We start from the raw sequence: 16,510 nt of genomic DNA, 5'->3' as shown, positions 1-16,510 counted from the left end.
AAAGAAGATAAGAGTTTAGAAGAAACAGAAAAAAAACAGAGATATTAGGGGTGAACGAAGAAGTTGTGATTTTCAAAAGTTTGACAATTGAGAAAATTAGGCTATCAACATAGCACTGATACGCAATGTGAAATTTATTGTTCTAAATTGGTATTTTCTTTCCAGCTTTTCGGTGGAGGTTGTTGTTTTCCTTGAAGCATGCTTCAGACCATTTAAACTTGAGCCATGGTTGGGACACCGGTTCTTGGGGTCTTTGGCACAGAGGTGGAGAAGAAACCGTTCTTCAAGATGTTCATGGCTTGCATGACCAAGGAGAACAAGAAGACAAAGACAGAGAAGTATAGGAAAGAAACGGAAGCTTGTGCTTTTCTACATCTGTCCTTGGAGCCTTGGGTGACCTTGTTGTTGTCAAGGTAGTCTTGACTGGAGCACGAGTGGCATCTGATGGCAACGGCCAATGCAGTGGCACCTGCAAACGTGAAGACAAAGTTCATGAAGTCGAAGATTGCCAAGAAGACTGGGGAGGCCAAGAAGGCGACAAAGAAGGCAACGATACCGTAGAAGGAGGAGGAAAGAATACCCCATGCTGCTGCGAAAACACAGTAGCTGACCTGAGGGTTGTGGTGGTCGACGGTGGTGGCAGCCAAGGAGGCAGTCAAACCCAACGCAATGGTCAAGAAGATGAAGTTGATAATTCTAAGAGTGATATCACCGTAGGACAACATTGTATATTATGGATATTAGTTGAGTGTGTATTAGTTTGCGTGATTGCCTGCTGGTTCTGTTGATCTAACTCGAGTGCGGAACAAGAAACTAATGGTGCAGAGCAGAAGGGGAACAGGAGAAGCAGGAAGAAGAAGAAGAAGAAGAAGAGAAGGAAGGCAAGGAAGAAGGGAGGAGGGAGGAGGCGACAAAGAAACAAAAGGGAACAGGCAGGAAGAAATACAGCAGCACGGCCAACAGAAGCCGGAAGAAGCACGGGCAACAGAAGAAAAGCTCGAGCCACGGACCGACCGACCACCGCCCGTCCTCCTTCATCCGGCACCTTCCCGCCTGCAAACAACAACAACAACCCGTCTTCACCATCTGTGCTGCCCCAGACGCATATCATCAACCACCACCCAGGCCAGAAACCGCATTCGTCACCTTCCCGATTAGGCACCGCAGGCAGCAACAGAAAACGGAAAACGACGAAAGAATAACAATAGCGGCGACCGCTCCCGGCCCGAACAGGCAACTTGTCAACACGAAGAAAAGGGCTCATCCCTATTGCCTCTTTCGGACGGCCTGTTTTTCCTTCTTTTTCGCCCTGCCCGGCCGTGGCGGAAGAAAGGCCTCAGCTTGAAAAAAGGGCCCCGCGGTCGATCGGCCCCGTTTGCCGCAACGAGGGCGTCCCCGCCCTCGTGCCTGGCCCGTCCCTGCTGTCACGATCATCACTCCGGTCAGGCGTCCCATTCCGGTCACGGCCACGCCGCCGCCCAGGCCGGGGTCGAATGTCTCGGAAGCCCGGGGCCTGCGGGGTCCATCCCTTCGGAGTACACGATGTCACGTCACATGTTGCCGGTCTGTCCAGGTATCTATTTATCCAGGTATCTAATTATCTATTTTTCTATCTATCTATCTAACTATCTGACTATCTATCTCTCTTGCTCGGTCGGTCTGGTCTAGTCTAGTCTACGCTACTCCACGACGTTGATGAACCCCTCGTTGTCGGTCTCGGCGGCGTCGATCTCCTCCTCGATCTCCTCCTCGCTCCGCCGCTCGCTTTCGTCTCCAAGATAGTTGTGCACCTGGCCACGGCGGCGCAAGACATCGCTCAAGTCGTCCAGGTCCACGCCTGTCACCTGCTCGAGGAACCGGCCGATGTCCGTGTTCTCGCGGCTGCCGCCAAGCCCCTTCAGTAGGCGGACCATGCCCTCGTCCCGGTTGCAGTACCCGTAGATGTTCACGTCGACCCCTGTGTGCCCGTGGGTGGACCACCCGATGCGGGCACGCACGGAAACCATGTTCTTGAGGTACTCCACCACCGCACTGGCGCCCGTGACCTCCTTGATCGTGACAAATCCGTCCGACCCCGCCTCGGCCTCGGACTCCTCCTCCACAATCATTTTCAGAATGTTCTTCACCTCCCCCTCCTCGAAGTCGGCGATGCCGAGGTCCTCGCTCAATATCTCCTTCTGGATGAAGCTCTTTAACTCGTCCCGCTTGATCTTCTTGTTCAGGCTGAGGTACCTATTGATCTTCGTGTTCAAGTACTCGCCCGAGTGTTTGGCATTCTTGAGCACCTCCGGATACCAGACGTAGTCCGGATAGTCCGGGCCGATTTGTCTCCCGACGTCAAGCCCGCCCGTCTCGTGGTCACTCGTGCTCACAATATACGTCTCCACATCACTGTTCTGCGCAAACCGAATCACCTCGGCAAAGGCCTTGTCGTACGCCAGAACTTCACGCACTTGTGCATGGGGGTCATTGTGGTGGCCTGCGTGGTCGATCCTGGACCCCTCCACCATGAGGAAAAACCCTTCGTCCGAGTCCTCCGTCTCGCGGGAAAGAATGTTCAACGCTGTTACAGTCTCCTCGTATAAGCTGGGAAACACCTTCTCGTCTCGGTCGATCTCGTACGGAATGTTGTAGTAAGCAAGCAACGACAACACAGGAAGCTTGACGTCTTTGTTCAATCCGAGACCGAGCTTGTCAAACCCAGCTCTGTCCACAGAAACTTCCCATCCTTGCTTTTTGGCAAAATCAACGAGGTTGAGCTCGTCGCTTCTGCAGCCCGCCGCGTCTGATTGCGGTAAGAAGAAGCATCTTCCTCCGCCAATCATCAAGTCCACCATCTCACCAAGGGTAGCGTTCAACCCAAGCTGCTGGTTGGCAATTAAGTCCTGCATCGACCGGAAGTCCGCGTGCGAACTGAAGGCAGCCGGAGTGGCGTCGGTGAGACTTGTTGTGACTACCATCCCCGTCTTGTATCCTTTCAACTTCAACGCCTCCAGGATAGTGCCACACGGCCTTTGCATAGGATCGACACCAATAGCACCGTTATACGACTTCAATCCGCACGAAAAGGCTGTGGCGCCTGCAGCAGAGTCGGTGATCAACGACGAGGACGACATCGTCCTCGACTGTCCAATCAGATACTTGTCTAACATGAGAATATCGTCAAAGTTCAAGTTGTTGATGTATTGGTTGTATGATCTTGCCATATTGATGGAGGACGGCCCCGTGCCGTCGGTCACCATCATGATGATGTTTTTTTTGTTTTTGTTCTTACTTTTCTTCTTCTCACTCTTTTCACTCTTCTGCGGCGCAACGACGTCTTGTGTACCAAAGTACAGTGGGCTCTGTCCATTCATGTCCTCCTCGCCAAAAAATGAGTTCACCTCTCTGCTTGTGGAAGTTTCTCCGAAGCCATCTGCTTTCACATCCTTGACGTAGTAGGTGAGCACCAGTAACGACAAGATTGATAGCAGTGCCATCATATTCAGTCTAAAACGCCTGCCCGTTGGTCCTGTACGTCCTTTTCCCTGCATCGTGTTGTTTGTAGCAATACCGGTTATCTTGTTCTGGCACGGAGCTACTGAAGAGCAGACCAAACAGAGTATCAAACCGCCTCGCATCTCTTCGCCATCGTGTTATCTCTGGCTAGCATGCCGATCTCCTCCTTACGCCTCTCTGCTAGTCCCTCCCGCTCCTCGCGCAGTAGTGCCTGCCGCACCGGTTGGGAAGATAACAAAGGGCTTCGAGGAGGTTAAGCAGACTCCAAATGGGAAATCCAAATGGGCCCTCCCACGTGCTGCAGCTCTGTTCGGTTATGCGGTTGTCGTTGTTGTTGTTGATGTCGTTGTTACATGTTGCGCTTTGCACTCTATACACGCCCACGGGTTACGCTGTGTACTCCTCCGGGAGCTCCTCGTCGATCGCCTCGTTGCAGCCGTCGTCCTCCTCCTCCAGTCGCAGCTGCTGCACCATCTTGTTCGTCGCGTAGTACTTCCGGCTCTGAATGAGGTTGTCCACAACGTAGTATTGGAAGACATTCATCACCAGCGGAAAGACCAAGAGTACAAACCCCACCTGGAGGTTTGGGTATTTGTCCAAGCGGGAGAGCGCCCACACAGCGATTGTTGTAAGTATAGGAAAGCTCACCATGATGGCGTAGATGCTGCTCTTCATCATGCTCAAACTTATCATGTAGATCACAAGCTGTTTGACGTAGCTCGTCACGCGGGGCGGGCTCCCATACTCGCCCGACTGGATTCCCGTCAGTCCAGCCAGAATGCACCCGCCAGAGATTGCCCAGATGAAAAAGTACAACACCGGTATTCCAATTGTGGTATCGAAAAGAATGTTAAGGAAGTAGTAATCGCAGGGATTATCGCAAACCTTCTTCTTGGTAGCGATCCCGATCTTCAGACGTATCATGCTGAGGAAAAGATTCAACACGTGCAAGAGCAGGGCACCAAACACCTGCTTCGACACATCAAAGAACCAGATCACCCACGGCCTTCGGTGGGGGTGCTCATGGTACCGTTTCCAAACCAAGGAACCGAGGGCCAGCACGCCGAGTAGGGCCTGCACAAGAAGCGCAAACGGGCCTAGCAATTCACATTTCCCCGTACCATCGTCACCATCAACGTAACCTGTAACCATGGATGTCCGGTGAGTCTTGTGATAAACTCTCTTATGTTACTTCACCTCCTCTTCGGACCTCTTGCTCCCGCTGATCCAGCTTTGTGCTCCTCCCGGCCCGGGCACATGTCTATCTGTCTATCTGAGAATCGCCCCTGCACTGACCCATGTCGCTTATGTCAGCTTTTTTTTATAATTGTGGCGCTCACCAGCCGTTTTTCCCTTCCCGAGTAGAAGATCACCACATATATAAACCCGGCCTCGAATGGTTTCTTCTGCTTCGGCTGTTGCTTTAGTTGCTGACACGTTGTTTCATCTAAGAAGACGTCACCCCAACTACAAACACAAAAGAACATGTCTGAACACAAACCTGCTACCGAATGTATGTTCTAGACCCCTTCAGCAGTGAAGAGATAACAGTTTTCTAGTCTAATCGTTTCAGAATACTAACAAGCTTACTAAGCATTTCCAACAGCTAAGCCAAAGCCATGTTGCGTTTGCAAAACAGAAAAGTCGGCAAGAGACGAATGTCTTTTAATCAACGGCATTGACTCTCCAAAATGTGAGACATTAATCTCATCATACAAGACGTGTATGAAAGGCTTCGGCTTTGAAATCTAAGCTTCTGGTAGCAATCCGCTAGATAACCTCGCAGCAGAGGCCCTAGCCTATGAGCCGTGCATCTTATTGAAGCAGGGCTATCGATTTGTACATCAAGCTATTCGCTTTTCGTGTATATAAGAAAGACATGTGTGCAATTTGTAAATAGACCTAAATACAGACTTTATTGATCACATTATAGTATGTTGGATAGATAAATATCTTTTTTCTTTTATTATACTCAACCTGGCGTACACTGCTGCATACGTGCCGGCCTACTCCAAGTAGTTCGCAACGAGTTCTACAAGCTCGGCTTCTTCACCCTTGACAACGTTTTTCATCATAACACCCTTCGAGCTGACGGCAAATTTAACAATTGCAGCAAGTCTACCACCAGAAATACTTTTACCAAATAGTTTCAATGAATGGTTTTTTCCGCTGGTGACAATCTCGGTACCTTCGATAGGCATCATAGACATTGTGACAATAAGCTTGGAAACAACTTGTTGCAAGTCAACGCTTTCTTCGTCACCTAAATTGTAAACTGCACTCTCCTCGCTAGTTAGCTCATCCCACACGTTAGTGAAATTGCTTATGTACGTAGGTATAACAAAGTCGCCTGGGGTAAGAGATAAATCTTCAATTTGATACTCGTCAGGGAAGCCTTCTTCGTCAGCTTCAGCATCCACATCCTTGGTTAGATATGCTAATGTGTTGTTCATAGTGGTCAACATGAATTTCTCATCATCATCCTCAGGTCTAGTGAAGGAACTATAAGCCTTACCCTTACTGTGAGGATTTAACAGCTCAATCGGTAATGTGAGCTCTTCAGTATATTCTTCAGTGTCCAGTTGTGTTACTACGTTAACATTTTCGAGAATAATGTCATCAAGAGTATTTTCAATGCTGAATTCCACAACCACATGTTTTGCAAAAATGTGCTTGATCGCAGTAACAACAAATTCGGTCTCTTTCTCAGTCAGCTCAACAGGAGCAGATGAATGCAACAATGTACCGTAATCTCCAATCTCAGGTAATGCAGACAATTCATTCTGGTACTGTTGTTGTAGTAGAGTGTATTTGGTGACGTCTGAAATCTTGTCAAGGCCCTTAACATCATCATTTGATTCGTTGTTCTTCGAGTTGAGATCGTCACTGCCATCAACTATAACCTCATCCATACCGCCGGTCAGCTTCTCCTTGTATTGAACAGCCATATATTCCTCTTCAGACATCTTAGGAACAGAATCAATGCTAAATGACGATTTGAAAGATGACTTGTCTGGGTTTTTAACATACTTGGTCAATTCTTGCTCCAAGATTGGTAACGAATACTTGAACTGAGGTAATAAATAAGACTTGGCTTCGACCAAATCCTTGGATTCCAGTAACTTCAACGACAAGACAGCTCTATCTCTGACTTCATCATCGACATCTTGCAATGATCTCTTCAATAAGATCTTAATGCTCTTATTCAAATCTTTGTCGTTGATCAATGCAAATTTAGAGAGCGCAATAACTGCAGATGATCTAACAATGGAGTTCTCCAAAACAACTCTGTTGTAGATGTATCTGACATAGGTAGAAGGATTGGCAGTTTTAGGGCCTTCGTTACCCAATAGGTGTAAAATTCTAACAGATAATTCAGTATATTCACAATCCTCAATAAACTCGCACAACATTTCAAGTGCAATTTCCTTTGATTCAGGAATGAACTTGATAATATCGAAAATGGCCTCGACAATAGAATTTTTGAAGTTGAAGCCACCTTCTTCTCTCAAAACATCATTCAAGAACGTTAGCATAGATTTGTACTTGGCCGGGAACTTCAAGGACAATGTTCTAATGGCGTCAATAACAATGATCTTAAATTCGTCGGAAATTTCGTCCATAAAGTTAGAAATGGCTTGGACCAATCTGTCAACACTTTCAATGTTGCCTGTTTTCAACAAGGTCGTGATCGCGTAAGTTGAGATGGATCTGCTCTGGTCGCTTATCAATCTCTCTAATTCTAGATTACAGACACCAACCTTGTCAGCGTCCTTGATCGCAACTTTGTTAAGAACTCTGACAGCTGCAAATCTTGTGACGGTTCTTGGAACTCCGAGAAGGGATTGTAATGTGGTGATTGCATGCATCTGTTGTTCGGAATTGAATTTGGAAGTGTTGTTCAAAATCAACTTGGCGGCCTCCAATTCAACCATGTCACTCTTGTTATTCAGCCAGTTGACAAAAAGAGGCCATAAGGAGTGAACAAAGTTTGGGTCATCGAGAATCAACTTCTCAACAAACCTGATCATTTGGATTTGGGCCAGAGAATTGGTCAAAGTTTTCCTTTCGGTCAATTGTTGGATCATCTTGATGAGTGACATCTTATCGTTATTTCTAAATTGGTATATGAGAGATAAAGCGTGATACTGGTGAATGAAGGTTGAGTTTGGTGTCTTGTTGTAACCGGTGAATTCATGCTGAGTGTAAGAAGAGGTTGGGAACACCTTGTTGGCAGTGATAGATTCCTGAACTTCAGTGCTCCATCTCTTGACCACATCCTTGGCAACAGGGAGCAGATGGTAAGAGGAGACCAGAGCAGCAGAAGAAATCGACTGGTTGGAATCAACTATACAGTTCTTGAACAATCTTTCCGCAGCGTGGATGGTGGAACCGTCCAAAACTCTAGACAATGTTCTGACCGCATCTGGCTTGTACACTGCATCACCGTTTTGAATGTCCTTCATGATTGATGCAGTGATCATCAAGATATCGTTCGACATCGAGCAGAGTTCCTTGATGGCCAAGTATGCAATCTGTCTAAGAGACGGATCATCGTTGTGGAACAACTTGGAGATCGAGAAGAACAAGTTCGTGCTCTCAACCGTTGGAAACGTCTCACCAGCGTAGAACAAACGCAAAAGTCTCGACAAGAGCTTACGGCATTTCTTCGCCTGTATTGGACTTGCGTTGCAAGCCTGCAAACATTCCTGGTAAACGGTCATCTTGTCTGGCAAGACAGATGCATCCCCGTCCTCATTCTTCTTGTACGTGTGTGTCGACATGGTGTCTGTGGAAGCTGTCTTAACTGGTTTCCCCACACTTGATCAACAATTGTATGATCCACTCCTATGGATAAGTAATTAAACGCATCCAGATACATTCACAGGCACACGTCGTCGCAGTAAACACCAAACCAAAATCGGTAGGCTGCGAGAACAACTGGCATTTTTCAAGCCAGCTAATCTCACAACAGGAGAGCAAAAGAAGTAGGGAGCCCGGAGCGACGCGCCCATCGGCGCGTCGCTTTTTGGCAACCCCCCTTAGTTGGGGATTGCATGTAGCTGTCTTTGGATCTTTAGAATACATGGAAAAGATATACATAAGTAAAAGAAGTACACACGCATGTACAGGAAGAAGACTAGCACTACTGGAGATTCTGGAGTAGCATGTCGAGGCTCTGTCTGGCGCTCTCGTCCTCCTTCAAGACCTGGGCGAAAGTGTCGTTTTTCAGCTCCACAGGAAGAATCTTCTTCAAGGTATTGCGGGCCTCAATATTGTCAGTTAATCTGAGATAGCACTTGATCAAGTGCCTCAAGAACCTTGTAGTGGGCTGCTCGACCAACTGTTTGACCATGACGCCCAAGACTTTGGAGACTGCGTCGAACCGGTCGTATGTCTGGCAAATGTAATTCAATCCTGCCTCGTCGAGTAGGATTTTCTGGACAATGAAAATTGCGACGGTTTTATTTAGCTCTGAGGACGACTCCATGATTTTCAAGCACAACGGTATGATTTCGGTCGTGAGCAAGAACTGGATCACTTCCGGCGTGTCGTTCTTAACCAAGGCACCTATGACTCCCAAACTCGTCAAACGTAGATACTCGAACGGGCGCTGCTTCGAGCTGGTGTTGAGAAATGGGTATAGGAATAGCGGGATCTGGGCCAGAAGAAACGGGCCGCGTGTTTCCTGGTGGGAAGCGATGCACTGCATCAACGCCAATGCGTTGCACACCCTGTTGGAGGCTTGGATGGTCAAGCTGGGAGGAGATAGCATCGGGTACACCGAGACTATCTCGGCCAATAGGCACGACATGACCCCGTAGGAGTTCCACAAAACCAGGGCGAGATCGTCGTACATCTCACGTTTCTTGCCCAATTCTAACAACGCCTGCTCTTTGTTTGGCCCGTACGCAAACTCGGTTATCCACGAGTAGACCATCTTGTCGTTCACTGACGAGTTTGGCAGATTGCTGTTATTACTGTTGTCGTTGCCATTATTATTGTCTTGCTGCATGTCGGAGTTGATGTTGGCGTCCGAACCGAGCCTCAAGGGCTGTTCCTGTTGTCCCTGCGTCGGATACATCTGTATGTGAAGCGGTATTTGAAGCGGAGTCGGCTGTGTTTAATTTGCTGCCTCCCACAGTGTGCCATTCCACCAACCCTGCGCCTACTCTTGAAAAGACAACTTCACATCACTGACAGCGGTTTTTCCTCTCGCTGGACTGCAGGCAAAGCAAAACTAAAAATCGCAGCGGAAAAAAAAACTAGCGCAACTAGAAAAAAACGTTACGTATTCTCCCTCTGCGTGGAAAGAACGCCGGCATCTATTACAGTTTACGTCGCAAAATCTATTTTTCTACCCTACGATACATACAGGACATCGCAAAAGTCTGTCAGAAGTCTTTCGATTGAAAGAGGAGAAAGGAATAGAAGGGAAAAAGAGTAAAAGATAAGAAAAGTCTGAAGTGATTCCTGATAGGATCGAGTGGTGTGGTATGGCATAGGGTCTATCCAATCTATAATCGCCCAATTTATTTCGAAACAGAAGCTTCAGGAACAGTATAACCGTATTTTTGCCTCGTTTCCTCCAAATACTTCCATGTGTCCCCCTTAGGGCCTCTCACCATCACGTCCATTCTTGCATTGTCCCCCTGAGGGTCCTCCTTGTCTCCCAAGTAGATGTCAGTGACGGCTCTGAAACCGAACCTTTCATAGATAGGCAAGTTTCTGATTGCGGAACTCTCGAGATACGTGATCGAGTCCTTTGGGTCGATGTAGTATTCAAACGTATGGTTGAACATCTTCCTCACATTACCCTTGCCTCTGGCCGCCGGAGTGGAGCCCAAGTAGACAAGAGTCCATGTGTTGTGTCCCTGCGGATCAATCTCGGTAATGTTGTGGTAGTAGTCGTGCAAAACTTTGAACATGACTCCGAAAATTCTTCTCCGGCCCTCTGCACCGGTGTTCCATGCGAGCTTTGCAAATCCAGACCTTATGAGCGTGAGGTAATCGTCGAGCGAGCCCGAGTCAGGACGCACCCAGATGGACACCGTCTCGAAGGTGTCCTTGTTCTCGTGGTCGTCACCTTTGATCGCTAGCACCAAGCCCTTCATGATGTGTGCCACCACATACGCCTCGTAGTACTGCAGGTCAACTTGCTTCTTTTTCTCCGGGTCGTTTTCAAGATGGCGGGACACGTACCGTGCAACTGCGTCGTCGTCAAACGACTCGTACAACGTTCTGGCTGCCTTCTTGGCGTCTTTGAAATCAAGTACCACAACTTCCGATTTGCTCATGTTTACTGTCTTTGGCTATAGTGCGACTAACTGTTGAAATTACTGGAGGAGCAAAACGTTAAATCAGGGAGGGACAATACAAGAAAACAGAAGCCGTTAGTCGAAAAAAGAGGACCATCGGGAGATAGATATACAAAACCGACACCTCCGTCCCCTTCTCCAACTCCATCTCCATCTCCATCTTCACCTCCTGGCTAAGAGCTTCCAGATCGGGAACCACAGTTGGGTTTTCTCCGCGGTGCCGCGCAGTGTTCTCCGCATGCAGCTACTAAATCGGGATGGCGCCTGCGCTTCGGCAAGACCGACATTTCTCCTATCTTTCGGGGCTCCATCTACTCTAACATGAATAAGATGAAACTTTTTGATTGTGTTTGTGATTTTTTTCTAGGTTATTAATATTACAGATTACATTATACTATACCACTGTGGCCTGCTTACCTACCTACCTGCCTCTCGCCATCTACCTGATGGTCATTACCTTCCCCATTTCTTTACCTGTAGTCGATGTGTTGAAAACATCTTTTGGAGCCTGTGGTTGTTCGTCAAACAGCTTCCAGAACTTAAGGTTCTCGTCGGCTGCAATGGTGGCCAGAATTGTACCGTTTGGTGAAAGCTGGCTGTTGAGAATCCGGCTCTCGTGTGCGTCGACTATCACCCCCGTCTTCTGTAGACTTGGATAACTGTAGACGGAGATCTGGTTGTTCGGGAACCCGTGCGTTGACACAATCTCCTTGCCGATGCCGTTTGAGTAGCCCCATTGCAAGGAGCTCACTTGAGAGTCCGTTTCAATCGTGTTGATTCGGCAGCCAGTATTGGAGTTCCAAAAATGGATCTTCTTACAAGCGCTACCCCCTCCCGTTGCCAATAAGCTTAATTGTGTTGGACACCATGAAATAGCCTTGACTGCCGCATTGTGGGCGGTTTTCGTGAACACAGGCACCGAGTTTCTACAGTCCCAAATATTGACTACATTATCGTTGCCACCACTTGCAAGCTGTAAACCGTCAGGCCTCCACTGTAGTCCGCAGACTTCCGCTGTATGGTACTCCAGCTTTGAGGTTATGTGATCTGATACCCTCACATCGTTGTTCAATATTTGGCCCATTCTTGAACCAGAAGTTAAAATATGTTCACTCCAATCCTGAACTGCAATTCTGGAATTACTGCAGCTCATGGTCCGTAGCTTGGAGTTGGCTTCGATATCCCAAATTTCAATATTGCCATTGTCTAGGCCAATTGAAAGGTAGTAATCATCTGGGGACCACCTTATCGATGTTACGATCGAGTCACATTCAGCTACTAAGTCAACTGAGCCGAAATTGGCATTCCAGCAATATACCGAACTGCCCAACGCAATTGCAAGAACATTATCTTCGGACCACGAGATTAGATTTAAATAAAAGTCATCAACAAGTCCTGGTGCATCCAGAACTTTTTCCGGACATGAGGGTATTTTCTTCATTCGTGCTTGTGCAGCAAATGTAGATATCATTTGTCTAGTTTTGAATTTACATTTCATGGTGTTGGAATTATTTGAAGCAACTCTTCTCAATGAATTTTTGCTTTCTGGAGGAACAGGCTGAAACTGCAATATTCTTTGACCAACTTCGAGCCCGCATGCTTCTGCTACAGTGTTTTGGTATATCTCGGATGTTTGCGATTCTATGTGATCCGAAGGCATTGCAAAAGAGGGTAGTGATTTTGTTTTCTCTATTGTTAGTTTGCCTGAAGTTGTTTGACGAGAAGGAATAAACCTATCTAAAAATTCGTTCGTATTTGTCCGGCGGATTTTTCTTGAAGATCCCAAATTGGAACTTGATTTGTTGCTTTTGATTTTGGAGACTTTATTGCTATCGCTATCTCCCATAGTGTGTGAGCTATAATTGGAGGTGGACCCATTATCATCGTCTGTCTTTCCACTTATACCTCCATTACTACTGCGGCTAGAATAGCTGCTATTGCCATTGTATTTTTCTGTGAACAGGTCACCAAAAGTACGGTGTCTCGAAAAGGAGTTGCTTGCATAGCTCGGCCTTCTATTGCATGTTTTACTAGCTGCTTGAGAAGAAGTGGATGATGGTTTTGCTGCAAAGGTGGAATTCCAGTCCGAGTTCACAACGTGAAAGTTTGGTGAAAGTACGCCCTTTGAACCTGTGAAAATGGAATTTGTACTTTGGTTAACAAGATTAGGACTCATATTGCCGAAGACGGTTCTATGATATTTCGGAGTTTTCATCGGTGTCTTTTTCACTGGAGAAGAAGACGTCATGATTGGGAGTAGTGAAGAAGGATGGAAATGTGGGATTGTTTTTTGTTGCGAGGCTGTCAATATCTAATAGAAAAGGATGGGAAGAGAGAACAGAGAAAGAAGAAAAGGAAACAAAAGTCAAAGCAGCGTAGGTTGAAGAGAGCAGAAATTTGAGAAAAGCAGGGAAACTGTTAGAAAACAGAAGGTATGGAAAAGCGAAAAAGTACCAGAAAGGAATTAGCAAGGATAGCGGTCTGGTAAGAGTGAAGCTAGCTGCAAGATGACTGAGATATTGATTGGGGTGATATGCTTGAGTACTTCAGAGGTTCGGGTGTTTGAACGAGCGGACAGAAAAGTTGCGATTGGCCGGTGCAAGCTGGAAAAGTGATGCACAAAGCCAGGAGTGAGTTTAGGCTGAATCTAGTGAGATCCGATTGAATCAAACTCACGGGTAGCCCTTCGTCCTTCGACTCTTTCTTGAGGTCTAGTGTCTTTGGTATGACAGAAGTCTCTGCAGAAGTGAACCCTCCGATGCGTCTTCTAAGCAAAGCACTAGACGATCCAAAGAAAAAGATGTAGAGACCTGTAGCATCTTCATATCAATTCCCTTTTGGTGTTTACACTTCTCCCGAATAGGGAATTTCCTAAACGGACACATCGACGCGACGGCGACCCGGCCGCGGCGACCCCGAGGGCGATGCGACGCCGGCAGCGCAGACGCAAAACGGCGTCGATTTTTTTCTGCCGCTGGCGGCGTCCCGGCGTTTCCTCCCCATGCGGAATCGGCGGCCTTTTTTTCCTTCTTTCGTGCTTTCGTTCCCTCGCCTAAAGCGATAGACACGAACAATAGCGGGCCCACGGTGCGACGGGAAGGCGCAACCTTGAGACGCCGGGATCTAGTTCAGAGATCAACTCTGGATAGTGGGTGCCGCAGAGTGTGGGCCTCTCGGACTGTTCATTGGCCAATCTACGGCGAGACTAGAAACGTCGTGCTTACAAATGCGTCATGGATACGGTTGGCACGGCGCCGTGAGGGACGATGGAAGCACAGAGAGGGGGGCAAGCCCCGATATCTGTCCCCACTACCTCTAGTCGCAAATCCCCGCTACGTTGCGCCGATCCTTTTGGAGTAATGAGGTATGCGATACGTAGCTGGGGCCATGAGGGCGCACGGGAAAAAAAGGTTTACAGGGGCGTGCAGCGGCGGGAGAACCGGTAGTAGGATAGTGCTGGATGGTGAAAAGCAGTGGACAGGGAGGGCGCTGATGTATGCCTCAATCTAGAACAGGGCCCATATGACAGAGATCTGCTGCCGTGGGGCGTGAATGGGTATCCAGCCAGGCGATTTCAGTGGCATCCGTGCCTTGTCCCTCTCTCCTATCTTTCCAAGGCACAGGCGCCGGCCCCGTTTCTGCTCGGGCTGTGTAAGCATAGAAGCTTGCCCAGACGTGTCCGGCGTCTGTCAACAACACGCCTGATGTCTTTCCTTCCTATCGCCGCCACGGCCAATGCCACGACAGCCAGCTGCACTACTGTGCCGCAGCCGTACCTGGCCGGCAGAAAGCACACCTGCCGACCGTGCACGGACCAAGCCCCGGACGCGAAGAATTTCGCAGCCCCAAGGTACGCGGACACGCTTCTCCGTCCGGCTCGGCGCAGACGCAGCCGGCCGACCCCATTGGCCCTGCTTCCCCAACCAAACATTACCAATTGCCTCGCTGCAAGTGCCACCGCAGCAGCTGCTGCAGCCCCGTCGCCTGTAGCCCGTGCAAACCACTTCATGTGCACCTTGCACCCTCCCGGGGCCGCAGCCTCCGCAGCCACATGTTCTCGACATGGCCGGGAATGGAGGAACAATAGCGGGGCCGCGTTCGCTGGTTGTGTTGTCCCTATTCTGGCTGGCTGCGTTACGGCGTGTTGTCAAAATTGTTTCTCAAATGGGGGGATCGGTCCCTGTGTCCACAGTTCCTTCGCTCGGGAACGGAAACTCGCAGTCCCTGGTGGAAAAACATCAATTGTGCATATGCATGCGCAGCACATCAAGTCACACCCACAGGCACATGGGCTCGAGGCTGACGTGTGCAAGTGGAAGTGGATTATCTGTCCTTTCTGCCTCGGTCTATGCCCGCAGCTGGGATATTTATAATCCCATAGTTTCCTTCAATTCTCTGACCTGTAATGTACTCTTTGTCTTTTTACTTTCTCTCTTCTTCCTTTCCTTCTACAAGTGATTTTTTCATCTCAAGCAACTAAAACAACTATTCTAACACACACAATGGGTTTATTCGACAAGGCTAAGGACTTATACGACAACAACCAAGACCAGATTAACAAGTACGCTAACCAGGCCAAGGACGCATACAGCAACTACTCCTCCAAGCACGGCAACTCCAACTCTAACTCCAACTCCAACTCCGATTCTTACGGTGGCAACTCCAACTCTGATTCTTACGGAGGCAACTCCAACTCTGATTCTTACGGTGGCAACTCCAACTCAGACTCTTACGGTGGCAACTCCAACTCAGACTCTTACGGTAGCAACTCTAACTCTAACTCCTACGGTAACGACAACTCTAACTCTAACTCCTACGGTAACGACAACTCTGATTCCTACGGCAGCAGCAGCAGAAAGAGTGGTAAGAACTCCGATTCCTACGGTGGCAGTTCCAACTCCTACGGTAATGACAATTCTAACTCCTACGGTGGTAACTCCAACTCTTACGGAAACGACAACTCTGACTCCTACGGCAGTAACTCCAATTCCAACTCCTACGGTAACGACAACTCTGACTCCTACGGCAGTAACTCCAATTCCAACTCCTACGGTAACGACAACTCTAACTCCTACGGCAGTAACTCCAACTCTAACTCTTACGGTAACGACAACTCCAACTCCAACTCTTACGGAAACTCCAACTCCAACTCTTACGATAACGACAACTCCGACTCCTACGGTAGCCTTAGTGGTAACAAAAGAGGTGGCAACTCCAACTCCGATTCCTACGGCAGCAATTCCAACTCTAACTCCAACTCCTACGGTAACGACAACTCCGACTCTTACGGTGGTAGCGGAAGAGGTGGCAACAGCAACTGGTAAACGGTCTGCATTAGCTAACTCCGTAATCTATTTAAAATTTTATATGCTCCTATCTATTTTCAATTGAAGTCTGCTCTTTATTATCCTTTTTTGTCAAATGTGTCACGTGACACAATACATTCAATGAATTTGTAATGAGTAATTTTTTCTACATCAGGCCTTCATCTGTCAGGCATGTTTGGCCAACAAAGTAACCCAGCTGCAAAATTTCTTTCTTAAAACACTTTAGCAAAATGATCAGAAAAGTAATTGCTCAAAGAGCTGTCCAAAATCATTTGACTCAAGCTTGGAATCAGCATACAGCATTTGCCATTGTGACTTCCATTTTCAACTCAAAAGCAACCCTGTCTCCTCAATCTTTATCAAAAC

The 16,510-nt window shown here is 47.9% G+C and overlaps 10 protein-coding genes across 10 annotated transcripts; 3 read left to right on the top strand and 7 right to left on the bottom strand.

Annotated features, from left to right (window-relative positions):
* Nucleotides 1-212: 212 nt before the first annotated feature.
* PICMEDRAFT_70684 (hypothetical protein) lies at nt 213-725 on the bottom strand (the record flags this gene model as incomplete). The annotated part of the gene is made up of 1 exon (XM_019163704.1): nt 213-725. The coding sequence occupies one exon, from the start codon at nt 723-725 to the stop codon at nt 213-215; it is 513 nt and encodes a 170-aa protein (XP_019020225.1).
* A 944-nt stretch (nt 726-1,669) lies between these two features.
* Nucleotides 1,670-3,619, bottom strand: PICMEDRAFT_14599 (hypothetical protein). Its single transcript, XM_019160452.1, has one exon. It carries the CDS (start codon nt 3,477-3,479, stop codon nt 1,680-1,682), a length of 1,800 nt encoding a protein of 599 aa, XP_019020224.1. The 5' UTR covers nt 3,480-3,619; the 3' UTR covers nt 1,670-1,679.
* A 377-nt stretch (nt 3,620-3,996) lies between these two features.
* Nucleotides 3,997-4,608, bottom strand: PICMEDRAFT_22307 (hypothetical protein; the record flags this gene model as incomplete). The annotated part of the gene is made up of 1 exon (XM_019162247.1): nt 3,997-4,608. A coding segment is annotated over one exon (612 nt), but the record flags the coding sequence as incomplete, so codon positions are not given.
* A 121-nt stretch (nt 4,609-4,729) lies between these two features.
* Nucleotides 4,730-5,470, bottom strand: PICMEDRAFT_95588 (hypothetical protein). Its single transcript, XM_019165101.1, has one exon. The coding sequence runs from the start codon at nt 4,983-4,985 to the stop codon at nt 4,809-4,811; it is 177 nt and encodes a 58-aa protein (XP_019020221.1). The 5' UTR covers nt 4,986-5,470; the 3' UTR covers nt 4,730-4,808.
* Nucleotides 4,947-5,348, top strand: PICMEDRAFT_14595 (hypothetical protein). Its single transcript, XM_019160451.1, has 2 exons — nt 4,947-5,011; nt 5,105-5,348. Exons 1-2 carry the CDS (start codon nt 4,984-4,986, stop codon nt 5,248-5,250), a joined length of 174 nt encoding a protein of 57 aa, XP_019020222.1. The 5' UTR covers nt 4,947-4,983; the 3' UTR covers nt 5,251-5,348.
* A 34-nt stretch (nt 5,471-5,504) lies between the features above and the next one.
* PICMEDRAFT_57208 (hypothetical protein) lies at nt 5,505-8,282 on the bottom strand (the record flags this gene model as incomplete). Its single annotated transcript, XM_019163221.1, has 1 exon — nt 5,505-8,282. The coding sequence occupies one exon, from the start codon at nt 8,280-8,282 to the stop codon at nt 5,505-5,507; it is 2,778 nt and encodes a 925-aa protein (XP_019020220.1).
* Nucleotides 8,283-8,644: 362 nt separating this feature from the next.
* Nucleotides 8,645-10,796, bottom strand: PICMEDRAFT_57207 (hypothetical protein; the record flags this gene model as incomplete). Its single annotated transcript, XM_019163220.1, has 2 exons — nt 8,645-9,508; nt 10,125-10,796. 2 exons carry the CDS (start codon nt 10,794-10,796, stop codon nt 8,645-8,647), a joined length of 1,536 nt encoding a protein of 511 aa, XP_019020219.1.
* Nucleotides 10,797-11,256: 460 nt separating this feature from the next.
* PICMEDRAFT_30024 (hypothetical protein) lies at nt 11,257-13,065 on the bottom strand (the record flags this gene model as incomplete). The annotated part of the gene is made up of 2 exons (XM_019162622.1): nt 11,257-12,656; nt 12,849-13,065. 2 exons carry the CDS (start codon nt 13,063-13,065, stop codon nt 11,257-11,259), a joined length of 1,617 nt encoding a protein of 538 aa, XP_019020218.1.
* A 1,327-nt stretch (nt 13,066-14,392) lies between these two features.
* Nucleotides 14,393-15,645, top strand: PICMEDRAFT_91682 (hypothetical protein). Its single transcript, XM_019165073.1, has one exon. It carries the CDS (start codon nt 14,522-14,524, stop codon nt 15,188-15,190), a length of 669 nt encoding a protein of 222 aa, XP_019020217.1. The 5' UTR covers nt 14,393-14,521; the 3' UTR covers nt 15,191-15,645.
* Nucleotides 15,320-16,141, top strand: PICMEDRAFT_9592 (hypothetical protein; the record flags this gene model as incomplete). The annotated part of the gene is made up of 1 exon (XM_019165109.1): nt 15,320-16,141. The coding sequence occupies one exon, from the start codon at nt 15,320-15,322 to the stop codon at nt 16,139-16,141; it is 822 nt and encodes a 273-aa protein (XP_019020216.1).
* Nucleotides 16,142-16,510: the final 369 nt, after the last annotated feature.

This window comes from Pichia membranifaciens (genome assembly GCF_001661235.1).
Source record: "Pichia membranifaciens NRRL Y-2026 unplaced genomic scaffold PICMEscaffold_1, whole genome shotgun sequence".
NCBI classification, from domain to species: Eukaryota; Fungi; Ascomycota; class Pichiomycetes; order Pichiales; family Pichiaceae; genus Pichia; species Pichia membranifaciens.
This window is presented reverse-complemented; position numbering and strand designations above follow the sequence as displayed.